Raw genomic sequence first — 19,076 nt, 5'->3', positions numbered from 1 at the left:
TGCTAGAGCACATGCAGGCAGGAGGTGCCACCGTTGCTGTGTGCTGGTGTGTGCAGTGCACCCCTCAGCGCCATGAGCTTGTTGGGCACTCTTGGTTGTGCCCTGTCCTGGAAGGAGGGCCCCAGTGGAGCTAGATGCAGGCTGGTGCCTCTGTGCCTTAGTTTCCTCATGTCAGAAACCAGTTGGCTAGTGCCTGTTCTGCCTCCTTACCACACCATGCTTCTGAGATAACAGACTAGAAGAATCTTTTGCGAATTGTCAAATCACTTATAAAACCTAAGGCAGCCTCACGACCACAGGCGAGACATCATTTTTCTAGTCTGTTTAAAATCATAGTCTGTTTAAAATCTAGTCTGTTTAACTTTGTTCCATTAAGAGTCACTTCAATTCACTTGGAATTACACTATTTTCTAGATTCAAAACTACCAACAAAAAAGAATATTTAAAAAGCATATGCTATAAGATAAATATTTCACTTTAGAATTTTCTGTATATAGAATGTTAAGAATGTTCACTGTCATTGTAATAGAGTAAAATTCAACTCCACGAAATGATAGGGAATGGCATGCTTGGCTCTCTATAGTGTCTAGAATCTTAAACTTGAAAAAAGTTAGTGGCCGTATTTAAGATCAGCATGGAGCTAGTTGTCAGTGTTTTAGTTCTTACATTAAATGTAAAGGTAACTGAGTACTCTAATAAAAGTTCATTTTCTAAAAAACGAAATGTGCATATATCCCTAGTAAGTGCTCATTAGTCTCACCTGGAGCCTGTGTGTATTAAAATTTTTTTAATAACATGATTTCTTTTAGTCCTACAGGATCTCATGTTGAATGGTGTAAACAGCTTATAGCTGCCACAATTTCTAGTCAGATTTCAGGTTCAGTGACATCAGAAAATGTATCCAGAGATTACAAGGTAAGCGACGCTGAGTTCTTAATTCATTTCTCAATATGCCAGATAGCCAAGAAGACTTGCAATGTTAATTCAAGGGCATTTTGGCCCTTTGATGCTCATTTGGCCATTTGCTTAGAAATGAGGTTCTCTGTTGTAAGACCTGAAATTTAGAAGAGGAATTTTACTGGAATCTAGTGTATGTGCTCATAGTTTTATAATTGAAAGGTAAAGGTGTCTTTAGATTATGATCATTCTTTAAAAAATCCAGTTCCATTATTTTAGAATAAATGTGTGTATTTTCTTTGTTAATATTATGAATTTTAGAAAATATGTGATATACAGTGTTTCCCTAACTTGCAAACTGAGTATTCTGCATTTCCGTGATACTAGAAAGAAAAAAAGAGAGAGAGAGAGAGAGAGAGAAAACTAGCAGACTCTCAAAGGAGTGTTGTATGGGTACCTTCAGTTTGCACTCCCAACCGAAGTGAGACATCTCTTCTAGGATTCCTTGCTTATTCTAAAGCTTAGAGTGATAAGCTCTTTGTCAGCAGAGACTGGGGCGCTTTTGCTCCCCCCTGGTGCCCTAGCACGGTCCTAGAACATAACGTGTGCAATAAATACTTGTTGGCTCATTTAACAAATAAATAATATGCCTGGCCCTTTTTCTTGAGGCCCCACACAAACTGTTTTAATGTGCGTAAGCTGTTAACAGGTGCCCGAGCCATGTTTACTTTCAGTAGTAGTGTTTGCTTGGATGGAGGTTTCAGGTTAATGTAGCCATTTCTGCGTGCTAATAACAAGATACTTGATTTTCACAAGTATGCCGTGAGGCCTCCCTCGTCAGCCATGTCTGAAAATCACGTCCTTGCTAGACAGCACATCTTGCAAGCACTGGAAGAACAGCAGTAGAAGTCCTGTTCATTCATGATAGCCGCCCCTCGCTTAAGGCCTCTGACCTCAGTTCCTCCTCAGGCTATACTGTAATAAGTATGGAAACTGCGTCAGGAGGTCTCACCATGGAGAGTGGGCTGCCCTGCTGGAGGGCTGGGTTGTAGTTAATAGGTTTCCCTGTGCTCTGCTTTTCACGTTTGCCCACATAGGAGCTGAGGCTCTTGGTTCTCAAACCCCATCTGGGCGAATAGGCTATCCCCAACCGAGGGAAGTGTTTGCTGTCACCGAGGCCTCAGTCACCGAGGTGACTGAGCAGCTGCTGACTCTGCAGCCGGATTGCCCTCTTGCCCCTGCCCTTACTGCCCACCCTCAGAGTGGAGAGGCTCGAGGACCCACGTTAGCAGAGCTCAGCGCTCAGAGCTGCAAGGGGTCTTCTCCACCGACAAGAGGCGCTCGCCGCAGGGGCGTGGCGTGGGCGCGGGGTGGCTTCTGTGAAAGCCCGCGTGTGGGCCACGTGACCAGATAGGGCGGGCCCCAGCGGATTTTAACATGCAGCAGCTACAGCTTTTGACTTTAGTCTACTCACACATATTGTTGGCAGGATTAGCTCGTGTTGGAGTGGTTTAACAGACGGTATTCAGGAAAAAATAAGCCTTTTCTGTATTTTGGAAATTGAATTTTAAATATCTACAGCAGATCATAGCTGAATCCTTTGATGAATTGCTGTATGAGAGCGTGTTTATTATTGTCTTTGCTCTATTTGCCCTGTGGCCAAGTCTGCAAAGTTGGCGCTAAAGTTATAATCCAGGAGTTATGTTTACTTAAAGGAGAGTTTTTTTTTTTTAAATAATGAAAACATGTTTCTAAACCACAGGGATAATTTTACACCCTGCTTATAAAGTGATTCTTAAAATCAAGTTAATGAGATGTGCTTTGGGGACCCTTCTGGCCTTGAGGCCATTGTGTGGGGCTGTCCCTGAAGGTCCAGATACAATTTCTTGAGGATTTATTTGTAGTCATCAGTCCAGGATACTGAAGTTGTCTATTGTACAAGTATCTTATTTGAAATGCACGCTTGCGGGGGTGGGGCATTGATAGCATAAAGCTCGTGTCAGTAATTGCAAGGAGCAGGCAGTGCTTCTGGTGGGGAAGTGGTGTTTGTGGAGCGGCAGGCTGCTGCTCGGCTCTGCATCACCAGCCTCCTCACTTTCTGGCACATGCTGGTTTTATAATACTTTTTGACACATTCATGTCTGCTTTAGAAACAACCCAGTAAAGTGGCTTTTATTTTAATCCCCATTTAATAGACGAGGAAACTGAGACTCAGAGAGGTTAAGTGACTTGCTTAGTATCACACAGTTAGACTTGGGATTTGAACCCAAGACCTCCTATTGGAAAGTCAGTGAGTGTTTAAATTTTGTGTGCCCCCTAAACACGCAGTGGCCCTTGGGTCTTTGCGTGCCGGCACTCCCTGGTGTGCCCGCAACAATGCAGCCTCCTGGCTTCCCACCCCCTCAGTGTGTGGGCATCTCCGAGGAAAGTAAATGCCTCCTGGATTTCTTAATGTACCATAAAATTTGAAAAACTAGCTTCCTAGATTTAGATCTGTTAAAATTGGTGATGGGCCATGCATTTCTGGTACATTTCTACAAATGTGCATCATTAACATCTGATGTTAGATTTGGAGGACAGTTGTTTTATTATTTAAGCATATTTTCAATTGACAGCTGTTAAACCCCCCAAGAGAGGGAAGACTGTCACTGGTATCACCTGAGGTGAGTTTAGACGCCGTGGCCAGGTTTTGACAGGCTTTGTAATTATTTTAATGCATATGCAAAGAACTAGCACATCAAACTCGTGATTTAATGGATGATACTGCTTAGAGTCTGGCAAAGTATGCAAAAGGAGGGCCTTTAAGTCAGTAGGAGGGCAAACAGGCCGAGGAGCTGAGCCTGGTGGTGCTCAGGCCACCAAATTAAACTCGCAGAGTTGATTTGTGAACTGACAGAAATCTGGGAAACGCGTCCCTGCTGAAAGAGTAGGTAGCTGGTAGGTTGAACTGCCCCTGCTCTTATGCCAAGGCATCCTGAAAATCTGCCCGGTGGTTAAGACTGTTAGAAGAAGTGTAAAAAAGTGATCTGCTTTGTCCCTCTCCTACTACCAACTCAGTTACTTTTATTTTTTTCTGGGCTAACACAGACCAAACATCTCACCCTTGAACTTGTCAAAAATGTTAAGAATAAGATCTGAAAGTAATGTTCCACAGGTTAGGAGAAGTACTGGACTTACAAGCTGTAAGGAAACCTGACTAGGAACTATTAGTATCTACGGCGGCTAACAGGTGTCCATTGTTTGGCAAGTGGAGCTAGGCTAGGACGAGGTGCCGCCCGCAGTTCTGCACCCTCCAGAAGCCTGCAGGGTCAGCGTCCTCATTTGTAAGGAGAGTTTGGATTGGAATATAAATCTCTAAATCGCTTTCTTTCTAGAATATTCTTCAATTCTGTTTTATCTAAAAGGGTTTGATTCTGGCCAGTCTTCAGGAAAGTAGAACATTACAGTTTTCATCTGGTCCCTCTCCTTTCTCTGGCTCTCCTGGGCTCCTCCCATCTTGGCCTCTCTGTTCTGCTGCTCCTGCACCCTGGCTACCCTCTCGCAGTAACCAGAGCTCTTGTTTAAACACTGTGAAGTGAAGGGAGAAAATCGATTCCTGTACTCAGTTTAATGATTTACAGTGACTGCATTCTGGAGGCTCAACACAAAAGCCTTCCTTCCACATGCTTGGCCTTGGGTAATACAGCCTGAACTGAGTACTAACCTAGGGAAAGGCAAACTTATTTTCTCATCATTTTAAAAAAGTGTTTTCAAGGGCCTCCCGGGTGGGGCAGCGGTTGAGCGCTGGGTTGCGAAGCTGCCCGCAGCCTCTGCAGTGCCGGTTCGATCCCCGGCCCCCGGCGAGGGTCCCACATGTCGCGCAGACCTCTCCTGCCGCGCCCGCTGCTCCCCTCAGCAGTGTACTTCGTCACTATGCCTGCTCTGCTCCCCGCTCCGGCTCTGGTGAATTCTCTCACCCTCCCACGCTTCTGACTGTACCCAGTGCTTATATAAACAAATAAATAAATCTTTAAAAAACAAGTGTTTTCAATTGGCAAGTGGAGGAGCAGAGACGTGACCCCATTCAAGTTGTGCAGGTGCCACCCAGCGCTGAACGGACGCGGGGCTGGTCTGGTGTGCTTCTCACTGGGCGGCACATCTCGGGAAGCAGACTTGGATTTCGGGTTTTTATTGACATATGTGTCTCATTTTGAGGTTTTTGAAATCAGCCTATGCATGTGTTTTATTGATTTTCTGCTGGCTTTTTTGAGATGTAATGAATGGATGATAAAATGCACATAGTATTTCGGATTATTTTTAATGATGATACAGCCTCTATCCCGTGGTCTTTATCCTGAGTAAAAGTTAGACAGCTAATGAGAACCTTGGATGATCTGTTTCCATAGAACTTCTAGTGAGGAGATGACTGGCTTTCCGACTTGGGAATGGGGACCAGAGACAACTGGAGTCTTCCTCTGTCACCACTGTTGGCTTTTGCAATGCCCCAGCCACTCTGAGGGCTGTCCCTCTGCCCCGGGCTTCCTGGTGCACCCACTGTGCATACACTTCGGGGTGGCGGAGGTTAGGGAGGACAGCACTGGAAGCGGAAGCAGGCTCCGACTCCGGCTCCGGCGTGAGAAAGCTTGCCTTCTCCTGGCGTGGTTAGCAGCTGCAGGCAGGGCCTGTGCCCCTGCCTCACCCTCCCCTTGAGGACCAGCCAGCTACCTTTTTGCACTGGGAGCTGCCCCTTTTGGGGCAGTAGGCGCTGGGTAAGGGGTGCGCGCCCAGCTCTCCGTGGGGCCGCCACATCAGCGAGTTGAAGTCTGGAGTCCCAAGTACGACTGGAAATGTCATTTCAGTACAAGCCAGGTTACGATTTGTCGTAACCGAACTGCGCTCTGGGTCAAATGTGGGGGCTTTTGTGGATTTGGTTTTGTTTCTGTGGGAGCAGAACTGCCTTTTTATGCCATTGTTTCCGTGGGGAAAATACATCCAGTATTCCAGACAGACACAGGGACTGTTTCAAACCCAGCCGGCTCACAAGGCTTGTAATGGCGCTTGACAGAAGGAAGGGGTGTGGCGCTCACAGTAATGTGTTGGTCTCAGCCTGAGGGTGGTGAGTTTCCCCAAAACATAGACCTGCCTGAAAATTGTGGACAAATGTGTTAGGATTGACTTAATACCGAATAAAACTTAAAAGGGCAAATGTGTTAGGATTGATCGGCTTGGTTTTGTTTGGCGGAGGAGGAGGTTTCTTAGGGCATGGGTGTCTTAGGGAATGGCTCACAGGACGATAGCCGCGTGTCCATGACGATGATTTCTGTATTTTAACTGACAGGTTTTCAGGAGGCCTGATATAAGGGTAAGGATATTTGGCTTTCGGCAGATGGGCCTCCTGCTCGTGTGTCTCTGTGCTTTATTGAACACTTAGTCTATTTAGTGCTCTTTACTTTCTCCCTGTTATTTACGAGCCACTCAGATCAATTTGCTCTGCTGTGTCAAAGCTTTAAGTGTTCACTAGAAATGCTTCATCTGTCATGACGTTGTGTGCAGCACAGCCGCTGTGTGCGAAGGCCAGACGCTAGACGGCGCTGCTCTGACTCTGTCTTTTGTCGCACGCCATGACTTCCAGCGAAAGAAAGTGTGTTAGTGACAGGGCCCACAGCGCTCTCCGAGCCTTGCCCCTCCTGTAACTCATGCTAAAGACTATAGCAAGGGCAGTTGCTAAGTGGTCAGGTGAGGGCCATCCTACCTAAATGAGATTTCAGGCCACCTTTGTGTTTATACGAATCCAAAAGCAGAATTAGTTTGCAGATAAATAGAGTGGAATCAGACCCACTTCGTATTCCTTAAAACATAGATGTAACTGTCACAGCTAGTGGGTCGTAGCTTGCCCTTCCCTCACGACTTTCCCTCCCTTTATTTCAGAGTATTCATAAAGCAAGACAAAGATCGGTAATGTGCATGCAGTGCAACCTGAGTTTCAGCTGTCAAAAATTAACCTATTTCCAGTCTGTGAGCAGTGTGGGTTTTGACAGTAATTTAATGACTTCGATTTAGCATGTTCAGTCTTATAAAGCCAATGGAATCATACAGAAATAAGCAGGTTAAGTCAGATTCTTGGTATTTTAGTTGGTTTGTCTTTGTCTACCCTTGCTTTTTTCTGCTCTTGGGGATTATTTTCTTTCACTGGTTCACATTGTTATACATCCATATTTGGCTTTACACTCGTGCATGGACTTGGAAATACCGGGTGCCATTGGTTTATTCATTCATTTTTCTGTTTCTAAGAATTTTGCAAAGAATGATAACGTTTTCTTTGTATTTTGGAAAGTGGAAATTTCAAGAAACTGGCTGCAATTAAAAAGTTGCACTGCTTTGAACAGCAGCAGTACCAACTGTGTAGGACTGCACTCTGCAGGGGCATGGGCATGTACTGAATAGCTATTGTCCTTCATGCAAAACGAAAAGTGGGGGATGTGGTAAACTCTTTGAAGCCTTCACTCCCTCTTCACTTGTTGCCTTTGGAGAAATAGTCTATGGAACCAAGGCTTGGTGAAGGAAACATTTATTCATGCTAAATTTTGATTCAGCCTCAAAGACTTGAAACAACTTTTCAAGGGGACTACAGATTTGATCTTCATTATCCATATTCTTTAGATCCCCAGTGACCAAGTCCAGTTTTTTAAATTTCAAAAAAATAATTGATTCTATGAGGAGATTAACAACAGTTTTCCTTTAAAGGAATTGGAAAACTTAAAGTCAGTTGACTTTTTAGCTGTTCGAAGCACGTTGATACTGTAATTAGAAATATTCAATATGGTGTTGATTCACATATAAGTAGTAATAGGTTATGTATGTGTATGCTGTGTCTCTTGGCATGTGACATGTGCATGCGCATGTGTGTGGGCATTTTGTTAATACCAGCGGCCTTGACCCCGGGCAATATAGTTCTCTAGAGCAGACGGACACTTGTGCATGCGTGTATATGAGCTGCCTTTGTATTCTGGCTTGGTTTGGCTCTTTACCTGGTTTCTGTGTTGTGCTTTATTTTCTGTGAGCGTATTATGTGTCTGATTTTTTCTCTTTGCCGTGAACATAGTTTGTCGGATTTAAAAAAGATAGTGTGTCCTTTGAAATCCATGATGTTTATTTGCCTTTCATCTTTTTACCTCAACACAAACACAGCAGATGCCCTGTCCTAGGCCCCGGAGGCTATAGGTGCTTGCCCGTTATTTCCTTTCCTGGGGGTTGGGGTGGGTGGGTGTTGAGACTTGCAAAGCTGTGACAGGAGTGTCGACTTTTATATGCTTACTGTCTCTTTAAAAAAAGAACTTCTGTCCTTTCACCTGTCTGTTTGCACGTGTTTCTCTTTCTCCTCTTTGCCTTTTCTTGTCCGTGCACCTGGTGCTGTGCAGGAGCCTCAGGAAGAGCACAATGGCTACCCTTCCGAAGCTGAAGCTGATCAGGTGGCAAGTTCTACATGTTCATCTGTTTGTAGCTACAGAGCGTGTATTTGGAAGCCATTTCATACTAGATCTCTAGGCGATAAGCAAAGCTTTCCAAATGCTTTCGCCACTACCGTAGTGCCCTCCTGTCCAAGGTCCGTAGATCCCATTATGACATTATTTGCAAGAATTGGTTTATCCAACATTTTGTCAAGCAGAAACCTGTTCCTCTGTGTTCCTGGGCATTCCAAGAAAGGTTTATTGATGAGGTTAGCCCGCCTCCTCCCATGACTGGGTTCTGAAGCACCTTTAAAAGACTTAGAGGCACAGGTGCCCGGGGACCCCTAGAGGTGAGGACTTGGCTTTTTTCACATTTGCGTGCTCCGTGCCCAGCACCATACCTGGTGGCTGGTAGGTTTTTGTGGAATGAGTCCCTGTATTTCATATTTATTCATCAGAAGGAAAAGATCACCAAGTACTCCTTGAGTGCTTCGTCTTTCCTCAGTACCGCTAGACCCTCTGGAGTCTTTTAAAGCTGCAGAACATTCCCCCAAGCTTGTGTAGAAACTCCAGGTGTGACACTGCTGGGGGAAGAGCCCCAGAGAAGGCTGGCAGGAGGCTTTGGCCCAGCCCCATCCTCCACTGGGGACCCTGGAAGCACTTTGATGACCCGATTTGGAAGCCCCTGCCCTTGGCATGTGGTCGACACAGAAACTGTCCATTCTACCGCCAAGGGTCGGGATGAGGGGCAAAGCCATGGAGAAAACAGGGCCATCCTGGTGGGCTGGGGCCCTCGGGCACAGACCCAGGCAGCTGGAGGGCCTTCAGCTTGGCCCTCCATGGTCCCCGGAACAGGGTTTAGATGGGAGCAGTTGAGAGCTGTCCTCAAGTGGACAACACTCAGAAGCCAAGAGGAGTGAGCGTGCTCACCTGATCAAACTCGTCCACACAGACACTCCATTCTCTGATTGTGCAGGACGTGGTTGGATAAATCAAGTGTCAAATCATGTCCCATGCAACTTGGTGGTTGCAGTCAAAGCCTGAGTCCCCTCTCCTAACAGCAGCTTTACGAGGGAAATGTGCAATGCCCACAAAACAGTGAGCCTTCAAAAACTGTTCTCTTGAATTCCTATGCTAAAGCTAAATATTTCCTGTGCAAAACAAACCTTTATGGGGAAAAGCAAAACAATGGAATCATTTCTTTGTTTTATCTGATAGTTGCTTTTTCGTCGCTTAAAAAGCATATCTCAGATTTAATTATTACCAGTGGAAGTTTGTCTCACCACATTTGCCCCTCATTCAGGTAAATGCACAGGTGTTTCAGGCCAAATTTAACAGGACTCTCAGAAGAGGAGAGGAATGTTTAGCTTCAACCTTTATCTTGAGAGCTGTGCGCACCTCAGAAGACTCCCAGTCACGCCCTCTCCCATCTACAGCCTTTTATCCACGAGTCCTGGGTTGCGGACTTTAAAGCGCTTGATGTGGCTGGAAGTGGATCTGTTTCCTCCCACCACTTCCAGATTCAGCTGATCAGCTTATGTTAGTAAATAGATGCCAAAAGAACCTGTTCCTGTTTATTTTCAAGTGCCAATTGAGGAATTAAAGTTTATGTAATATATATGATTATATTTAGCCCTTAAAATAAACTCTATTAATGTCACATTTGAAGTAATTTAAAACCTGGATATTAAGGTAGCATTTTTGCTTTGTAACTAACTATACCATAGTTAGTCACTCGTTTGAGTAATAAAGCAGACTTTCAAACTAAGACTTTTATGAAGATTGGTGACATTTTTAGTGTTTCTCAAACTGGACATTTAAAAGTATAGCTATTGGTTTATACTTTATTGTGTAAAAGTATATTTCCAAATCAGATGTGAGTATAAAAATGGATCCTCAATTGCTTCTCCATGTCCCCTTTAGCAGCTCTCTTCCCACAAATTTTGGGTGAAGAGAGTCAGTGTGGCCTAAAAAATTTAAATGAGTAGAATTGCTTGGAGGTAGCCCTAAATCCTAATCTCTGTTCTTTCAAGGATGCATCTGGAGGAGGGGATGGAGGGCACCATCTGGCGTCCTCCCTGTAAACAGACTGACCCTGACCACCGTTGAGCATTGAATTTGCTCTTTATATTTTGACTTTCCCCCTCTATTTTATTAAATTGGATTAAACTGCTCTCTAGTGTTTTTTAAATTGACCTCTGAATCCTGTTAATAAAACATCAAAATACTGTTATAACTGAAAAACAACTATTTCGAATTTTTGATAATTTAGACTAGAGTTAGAAAAGATATCCATTTTTAATGTTTTGTTTCACCAAGTTATGCTGAAAGTTTAGCCTTGTCCATGCTGTCACCAAACACCCGTGGCCTCCCGGCATCAACAGGTATTTTCTGGAGAAAACTGCATGCTCTGGCGCCCTCTTGCGGATTCGGTGTGCATAACACTAAAGACTTGTGTCACTAAAAATGACCAATTTGTTTTCTTTAACTCAGCATTTCCCAAACTTTTTTCTTTTAAAGACTTATTTATATCCCTTGGGAATTTAATGCTCTGTGAAACACAGCTTGGAAATTGCTGGGCTTTTGAACACCTCTTATTTGTGACACATCACATTGGAGATGCTAGGGAGAAAGTGACCAATTTCTGTGGCAACATCTCATGGGGCTGTAATACCTTAGAAGAGGCCTCGAATTCAGACTCTCTTCCCTGGAGATGTAGGCACCATTCCTCAGCTCCCCTGAGTTATCAGTACTATCCAACCAAGCTCAGAAGAGATCGACCAGTGAGCTGCAGCACCAATCTGGACATTTAGAAATGTGCGCATGTAGCTTCCTGGCCATCCCAGACATCCTGTTACCAATATCATATTGGCCAGGAAAGCTAACCACTCACTAGCAACTTGCAGGGTGAACTAGTTGGCTGGGAGGAGCTTGATCACCCCACCTGCTGCGCTGTAGTGGTTGAAATACTGCTGTCTGCCAGGTGAGGGCGCACTCTCACAGCCTGGGTTGGATGCACCCTGACGCAGCCCTTGCCAAGTCTTTGCTCCTCCGCTGTGTGCATATGTAGCACACAGGGCTGAAGTACAAAAGTCTAGGACCTTCCTTAGTAATGTTACTGCCCCCTCCCTAGCTACTTTTCATTAGACTTCAGGGATGCCCACATTACCTCATAAGCTGGCCCGTTTCTACAGTTAGCTAAGCACCTACGCCACATGTTGATTTGATTTGTGTTAGTTTTCCGCTTAGAAGGTAACCTTTTTCTGCCCTTGTTTCCAGATTCGGGAGACACCTCCTAATAGCTATCTGTGTAATGATTATAGTATGTGTCATGTCAAGCCATTTCTGTATTAATGCTTTCTAACTGTGAACTTTAAATATGTGTAACAATTTGCTAGAACATTCAGCATGGTGTCCTGTGATGCTGAGCTTTGAGATTGTCTTGTCAGGGGAGGGGCCTATATTTTGCACACTGCTGTAGCTTTGTAGCAAGAGCACAGGGCCCCCCCCTTTCCCCAGGTAGACAGACAGAAGTGAGTCTTACTCCTGTTTGTTTTCTTGCCAGGCTCTGAGGGATGGAAATAAGCTGGCACAGATGGAAGAAGCGCCACTTGTTCCAGGAGAATCAATCAAGGCCATTGGTAAGTGTAACAAGTTCCCATGGCTGGTGGGGACCTGGAAAATGAACAGCACTTTATTTGCAAGCACAGGTGACGTGTGTGCTGGAGACCAGCCCGACCAGTTTAATCAGGGCGCAAATGGACTTGGTCTGTTTAGTCTTACTAATGTCATCCTAAAAGCTCGAAGCTATGGAGGATCACTTTACGCTCCAAATGAGTATTCTGTGGCGTTACCAGCAGGACCCAACTTCCCGACAAACTGAAAGTGATAAGACACTTGGAACCCTTCACTAGAAAGGAAGTGTACCCAGTGGTGATCCACACCACATTTTAATGACAGTTCTGAGAATTTGACAAAGGAATTTTAGTGGATTTTAAGCTTGTTAGTGCAAGAAGAGGGCATGTGTTCTCACCCTGCATTGGGGGGTCATGGCCTGGCGGCCAGCAGCCTCCCTGGGCCAGGTGTTTGTTCTAGCAGGTAGACCACCTGGGGGTGGTGGGCAGCTTCCCGCAGCCTTTTCGTTTCACAGTTGCCAGGCTCAGTGGCCCGGTTTGGCCGGCTAGGCCGAGTGTCGCCGCCGTCCCTCCTGGCTCTCCCACAGATGTGGCTCGGTCTCCGCGGACAGGCCTCGGCGTCGGGGACGCTGGCGTAGCTGGGCTCACCTCCTGGCCTCCCAGCACGTCTCCCACCGACAGTCCCGGTCTGTGTTCCCCGCTTCGCCCCACTTGGGTGTGGAGCTCTGACTTTGGCATCTGGAACTTCATTCACTCCTGGTGGCCCTCTGGCCTCTCTGGCCCTTCCCCGGGGTTTCTAGTCCTCCTCTGCTGCTTTCAGAATGAGCTGTTGCCATTGCAGGGCTGAGTATGCCACGCCTCTGTAGCCGCCCGCCCGGCGGCAGGCTGCACAGACTTCATGCATACGACGGGAAGAGTACAGACGCATCACCCACCGGGAACGGCATCGTCCCGGTCAGGGTAGTGAACATATCTGTCACCTCCCAGAAGTTTCCTCGTGCCCCTTCACAGTCCCTGTCCGCCTGTGCCTCCTGCCCCACCCCAAGCACTAGAGACTAGTTGATGTGTTCTAGAAAGGTAATTGCTGGACATGTTCTTTTTTGGCAAGCTGCTTCCTCTCGGCGTGTGTGGTGTTGATGTCCCTACACTGTCGCGTGGGCCCTCAGCCCCCGCCCTTGGGCGGCTGCACCATTTGCTTATGTGTTCACCTGTTGACAGCTGTCTCGTTGCTTCAGTTTAATTAATGGGTTTCTGAGGATGATTAATTTATCATTCAGGAAAAATGTTAACCACCTGAACAAATGACAGTTGTAACTTATTATGGGGCCCTTTACTTAAAACCTCATTAAGTAGCAAATCAGAATTTTGTTTTAAAAAACGGGATTTTATTAGAAGACGATCCATCTGTGTCTGTATTTTTAAAGTACTAGCACATTTAAAGTTCCTAGAAAACTCGAATCATGATATGTCTATCTGGAGATGGGGTTAGGGCCGATGCCGCGTGTGTGTGCACGGCAGTAGCACCCGGGTTTGTCTTGCAGTGAAGGACGTCATGTACATCTGCCCGTTCACGGGCGCCACGAGCGGGACGCTGACGGTGTCAGACTTCAAGATGTACTTCAAAAATGTAGAGAGGGTGAGTGCTCAAGATCGTTTTGTGCTTCTAAGACCACTTCAGAGGGTAAACCAATGTGTTTTGACCTAGTGAAGACTTAGTGTCTGTAAGCTGTGTTGGCTGCCACTGGTGCGTGTGTATCTGAATTTTCAACCCTAGGATCCGCATTTCATCCTGAACGTTCCCCTTGGAGTGATCAGCAGAGTTGAGAAGATCGGGGCGCAGAGCCACGGAGACAATTCCTGTGGCATAGAGATCGTGTGCAAGGTACGTCCAGACACAAGTGGAGCAGAGCGGGTGGCGGGATCCGAGTCTTTCTGATGCCTTCCTCTGGTCTCCGAACTCAGAGGAACTGGTACCGCAGCCGACTCAAATGTTTTCAGGACAGATGTGTGTCAAGCAGTACCCGCCATTGCGTATGCCCCTGAAGGAAAGTGCTTCTCTCTCGCGGCGGTGTGCTGATAGACATGGAGCTCTGGCCTAAGCACCAGTAGGATTTGTAACATTTCAGAGAAATCAAGCGCAAAGCAGAGATCAATATTTTTTCCAGTTTGTCATTTTAAGATTACTTTTTTTTAGAACAGTGGATGGTCATAGACTTTGAAAGGGCAGCAGTATTGGTAAATTCTGTGGTTAAAAACTCGGCGAAGCTTCTTGTCGGTTCTGGAATGTCCAACTGAGCCACCCTTATTTTCGGTGTGTGCCCGTCTTCCAGTTAAGTAGAAGGGATGACCAGCCTTGAGGGGAGCACCTTAACTGACCTCTCTTCATCCCTCTGACATTACCCTGTGGAATCCAGCTTAATGACAAAGTACCGAGAAAGGGATCCACCTGCAGAATCATCAGGGTCCTTTCCAAAATTGGGGTGTGCATTCCTGCCATGTGTTTGCTGTGGTCACATCCCTGAGGATAGCTCCCCAGGTGGCCCTGATACTGCAATTGAACCCACTTTTCTCATAGAACCCTTTACTAGTCCAGGTCACGAATCTGTTGGCCGGCTAGGCCCCATGAGCACTGCTTGGCGGTTCTCCCCCCTGGAAATGCTTGTGTCCTTCTCAGGTTGGGCTGCGCTCGTGGAGCAGGCGAAGCAGCTGCAGAGTATGCTTTCTGTGGAGGGTAGCTTGCCTGGCTCTGCGGCTTGGGAGCATGTAGTTCCCCTGTCAAAGTTTTGGCACGGTCTGTAGGCTGGAGGGAACCTCCCTTCCTGCCCCCATGGACCCAGCAGCCACCTGCCCGCCTCCTTGCCCTCCCAGTCTCTGGAGTCGCTCACACTTGCCCCACTCACTGTCCCCAGCCAGCATCTTTACACATGCCCTTCCTTCGCTTGTAACAGTTTGCGCCAGAGCAATCCTACGTGCAAATCAGCCTACCAGCATGATGCACGTGTGAGCAGTGTGGCTCAGAGCTGGGCACACTGGAAGTCATGCTGCTCAGGTGGCTGTCCTGTGGCTGACTTAGTTAAGATAGTAAAAGAAAAAAAATCAGTTGTTCAGTGAGATTCTCCGTAACAGCAGCTTGGGAGGGTCAGTGCTACCTGCAAGAGCAGTCAGCCAGGGTGTCCTGGAGCCAAGGACCAGCTTTGATCTTGGCAGAATTTGTGAGCCCACAGCTTTCTGGTCAACCTGGTGCAACTCTGTCATCTGTTTTTCTTTCTCTGCGTGGAAGAGCTCACCTTCCTGGGGTCGGGCCTCACACTTCTGCTGCTGCTTGAAGTCATCACCAGTGAGCTGTTCAGGGATTTTCACACCATGTCCAGCAGTTTTGTAGGGGTGGCAAAGACACATTTCTGGTGTGTTCTACACAAAGGAACCTGATGGAGGGACTGAGGTCCAGTCCCAAGCAGCGAGCTGTTTTAGGAGAATCCCCCTCCTGCCACTGGTGTCAGCGAGGGTGATCGGAAGGGCCCAGGAGTGGGGCTCGCTTGCAGTTTTCTCACCTGCTACCGAAGGGTCTTTGCCCAGTGGCTTCCGAGGCCTGTCCTCAGCAGGACAATACCTAAGCATTTTGTGGCACTGAACCACTCGGGCACCGCCATTCTTGTCACCATCAACTGCTTTTGTGTCAGTAGCAAGAACCTGCTTTTTCTTTACAATCCTGGATTTAATGCTAAATATTTCCTCTCGTACACGGTCTCTCTGCAACATATGGCGCACTGGGGATCTCTGGCAGTTCCTCTAGGTAGGATGGGTTTTGGCTGTGGGGCTTCCCCTTCTTAGGCACTTTGGCCTTGGGGTTCCCCTTCTTAACCTGGCTGCCAGCATCAGCGTTCTTGGCTTTAGGATTCTTCTCTTGAGTAGCCACATCTCATCTTTCTCGCCTGCGGTCTCGCAAGATGGGAAGGAGCACTTACTAAGCTATTTTTATCGTGGGGATTAACATTTGTTAATAGCTGCTTTAAATTGTTTTCCAGCCTACAACGACTAGGGCTGTGCTCCCAGCCCTCAGCTCATCCCTGAGAGCCTGGTGAGGTGTGGGGTTTGGTTTTTAAATAGCTGATACCCAACTCAAAAGGTACAAAAGTTGTGTGGGGGGGAGCGTCAGGCTCCTTCCACCTAACACCCAGCCATGCTGCTCCACTCCCTGCGGGCCCCCGCTGTTCCTGACTTCCACATGCGATTGTACGTGTAGTCTGGAAATGTGAGCAGAAGCATACGACACCTGCTGTCTGACCCGTTCGTTTCCCCTTAATAGTATGCCTTGGGGTTCTTTGAGCTCTCTACATGAAGAGCTGCTGCTTGTTTGCAGCAGCTCCTTAGTACCCCTGAGCTGTGCTGCACTGTAATTAGCCATCCCCGATCAATGGACATTTAGCTTGTCTGTTCTTGTGCTGTATAAATATCACGGCAATAACTTCTGATTAAAGCTGTTGCTTTAATGTTCATGGTCATATTTATTCTCACATTTCTTCTAACAAATAGCACAGGAACATAGGTTTAAAAAAGGTCTGGGGGCAGAGGGCATGGATCAAGCCAGGCCAGGGAAGGAAGCACACGTCAGAGCCCCCTGACTAGGTGGCTCCTCCCCGCTTGACTTGCAGGGGTGTGTGGGGCCATGTTAAGAACTTGTGATCTTGGTAAGCAGCATTCTGAGTGCTGTCACGAAGTCACTGCGGGCCGTGGTCTCCATGTGACAGAGCCCTTGCCCCGAGGACAGGGAGAAACGTCGTGTTCCGGTGGGCTTCGAGTCCCATAGTTGCTTCACACTCACAGCTCATTCTGTGGCCAGCCTGCAGCCAGTGAGTGCGCACGACCTGCCGGCACGTCTTTGATGCACTAACCTTATTCTTGGTTCCATCTGATGAGTTTTCTCCCCAACAAGTCCCCTTGGCTTCAGTTTCCTTGATTTTATTTTATTTTTTTTGTTTTCTTTTTGAAGTTTTTAATTAGAATTATTACAACTGACAGTTTAGATACAGAATACAAGGAAATGGAGGAATCAAAGAGTGATTTCAGGGTAGAAGGCCAGGCTGGAGAAAAAAGTCATTTGCTTGGATTTTTTTTTTTTTAAAATCAAGAAATGTGGCTTGAGAAAATCTAGGATCCTGACAACACAAAGTATAAAGATCAGATGTTTTGTTTGAGGTGATTTCGTTCATTGCCATATGTTAGTTGGAGCAAGACAAGAGTGTAACATGAGAAATGAATAAAAATATTTACCTGTTTATATCGTGATAACTGGTCCACACTCAATGCGTGTTGAATAAATGACTTTGATGATTGTTTGACAGGATATGAGGAACTTGAGACTGGCTTATAAACAGGAAGAACAGAGTAAACTGGGGATATTTGAAAATCTCAGCAAACACGCATTTCCTCTTTCCACTGGGCAGGTAAATACACCGAAATAAGCCTCTTTTGCATGCGTTTGTGGAAAATTTCATGTTTAATTCTTTTTTGTAACTTCTGTGTAATGATGAAGAAAAGCTGCCAGTTTGTTGTTTCAAAATTTACAGATTAAAATGAGAGTCTTGGGCCTCCCCGGTGGCGCAGCGGTTGAGCGCTGGGTTGCGAGGCTGCCCGCGGCCTCTGCGGCGCCGGTTCGATCCCCGGCTGCTCCCCGGCCACGGGAGGAGGGTCCCACATGGCGCGCAGACCTCTCCTGCCGCCCGCTGCTCCCCTCAGCAGTGTACTTCGGTCCTTCTACCTGCTCTGCTCCCCGCTCTGGCTCTGGTGAATTCTCTCCCCCTCCCGCGCTTCTGACTGTACCCAGTGCATGTATAAACAAACAAAAAAAAAAAAACAAAGAAAGAAAGAAAGAAAGAAAACATGCCTCTATATAAAAAAAAAAAAAAAACCTAAAAAATAAATAAATAAATAAATAAAATAAAATGAGAGTCTTAATATATTCAGCTTGCCACTGGGTGACAAGCTTCAATGTTGGGTACATGATTTAGAGAAGAAATGGTGATGTGTATTTTGTGGTGTTTTTTTTTTTTTCTTTATATCCAGACACTATTTGCATTCAACTATAAAGAAAAATTTCCAATTAATGGATGGAAAGTTTATGATCCAGTATCTGAATATAAGAGACAGGTAAAGTATGTTGCTCATCAAACTGAAAATAATAGGTTGAACATCTTTTTCTTTTGTAAAAGGTTAGAAATGTAGTGGAGAAGAAACCTTTTAGAAGATGGTGTATGTAGGTATGATCCACCCAGCTGGCAGGCTCTTCACTTGTGCATGCCTCTTTCCTCCAGACCAGACCCTTGCTACTGTTTGTCCCGATGTCAAGTGGGATGTGAAGACAGGGTTTAGAAGTGAGCCAGCCAGATAGTTTTTATAAGCTGTTCCGGTAACGAGTTGATGAGTAAGGATTAAGACGAGTGGTCTGAATTAGGGGTCAAATGCATGTTGCGGCCACATCGGCCTGACGGGAACTCCTATACCTCGGCACTCCTTGGTGTGTCGTCTGAAGATAGACCCACATGATATTTTCATGACATTTGAACTTTGTCCCCACCTTATATTTGGTATGGTAATTTATATACTTATTTTAGACACTTGTAAGAAGTTTGTGTCACTAAAGAATCTTCATGAGTGTTTTCAAAAATAACATTATGCTCATTCTTGAGAGAAAACACACAAGAGGTGGGACTTGAGAGCTGGTATGTAGTTTTCATTTTATAGCATGTTTGAAAATCTTTGTGCTTCATTAGGTTTTTAAAAATAGGTCAATATGGCTTATGTTAGATGAGTGTATATTTAAACAGGTAGCAGTGAATAACGTGCTATATGTGGAGTTTAGTAGAAACCAAGACTTGGATGTGGTTCGTGGTTAGTACTTGTTGAACGTGTAAAGGCATGCTTTGCCCCTTGTTTCTTCTCCCCTGTAGGGCCTGCCAAATGAGAGCTGGAAAATATCTAGAGTAAACAGCAATTATGAGCTGTGCGACACCTATCCTGCCATCATTGTTGTGCCAACTAGTGTAAAAGATGATGACCTTTCAAAAGTGGCAGCCTTCCGAGCAAAAGGCAGAATCCCTGTGAGTAATAAGTGCTGTCA

The 19,076-nt window shown here is 46.0% G+C and overlaps 1 protein-coding gene across 2 annotated transcripts in view; it reads left to right on the top strand.

Annotated features, from left to right (window-relative positions):
• The window catches only part of MTMR1 (myotubularin related protein 1), a 43,775-nt gene that overhangs the window by 4,262 nt on the left and 20,437 nt on the right, over positions 1–19,076 (top strand). The window contains exons 2-9 of one of the 2 annotated variants that reach the window (XM_037511823.2): positions 810–915; positions 6,215–6,238; positions 11,890–11,965; positions 13,501–13,595; positions 13,734–13,841; positions 17,302–17,403; positions 18,023–18,106; positions 18,907–19,056. In XM_037511823.2, the coding sequence (XP_037367720.1) occupies positions 810–915; positions 6,215–6,238; positions 11,890–11,965; positions 13,501–13,595; positions 13,734–13,841; positions 17,302–17,403; positions 18,023–18,106; positions 18,907–19,056 (745 nt within the window). The remainder of the gene's footprint in view (positions 1–809; positions 916–6,214; positions 6,239–11,889; positions 11,966–13,500; positions 13,596–13,733; positions 13,842–17,301; positions 17,404–18,022; positions 18,107–18,906; positions 19,057–19,076) is intronic. The other variant, XM_037511824.1, reaches the window with a different exon arrangement.

Source organism: Talpa occidentalis, unplaced genomic scaffold (assembly GCF_014898055.3).
Source record: "Talpa occidentalis isolate TD23 unplaced genomic scaffold, MPIMG_talOcc4v2.1 talOcc4.15, whole genome shotgun sequence".
NCBI classification, from domain to species: domain Eukaryota; kingdom Metazoa; phylum Chordata; class Mammalia; order Eulipotyphla; family Talpidae; genus Talpa; species Talpa occidentalis.
The sequence above is the reverse complement of the archived record's forward strand: the minus strand, read 5'-3'. Positions and strand labels throughout refer to the sequence as shown.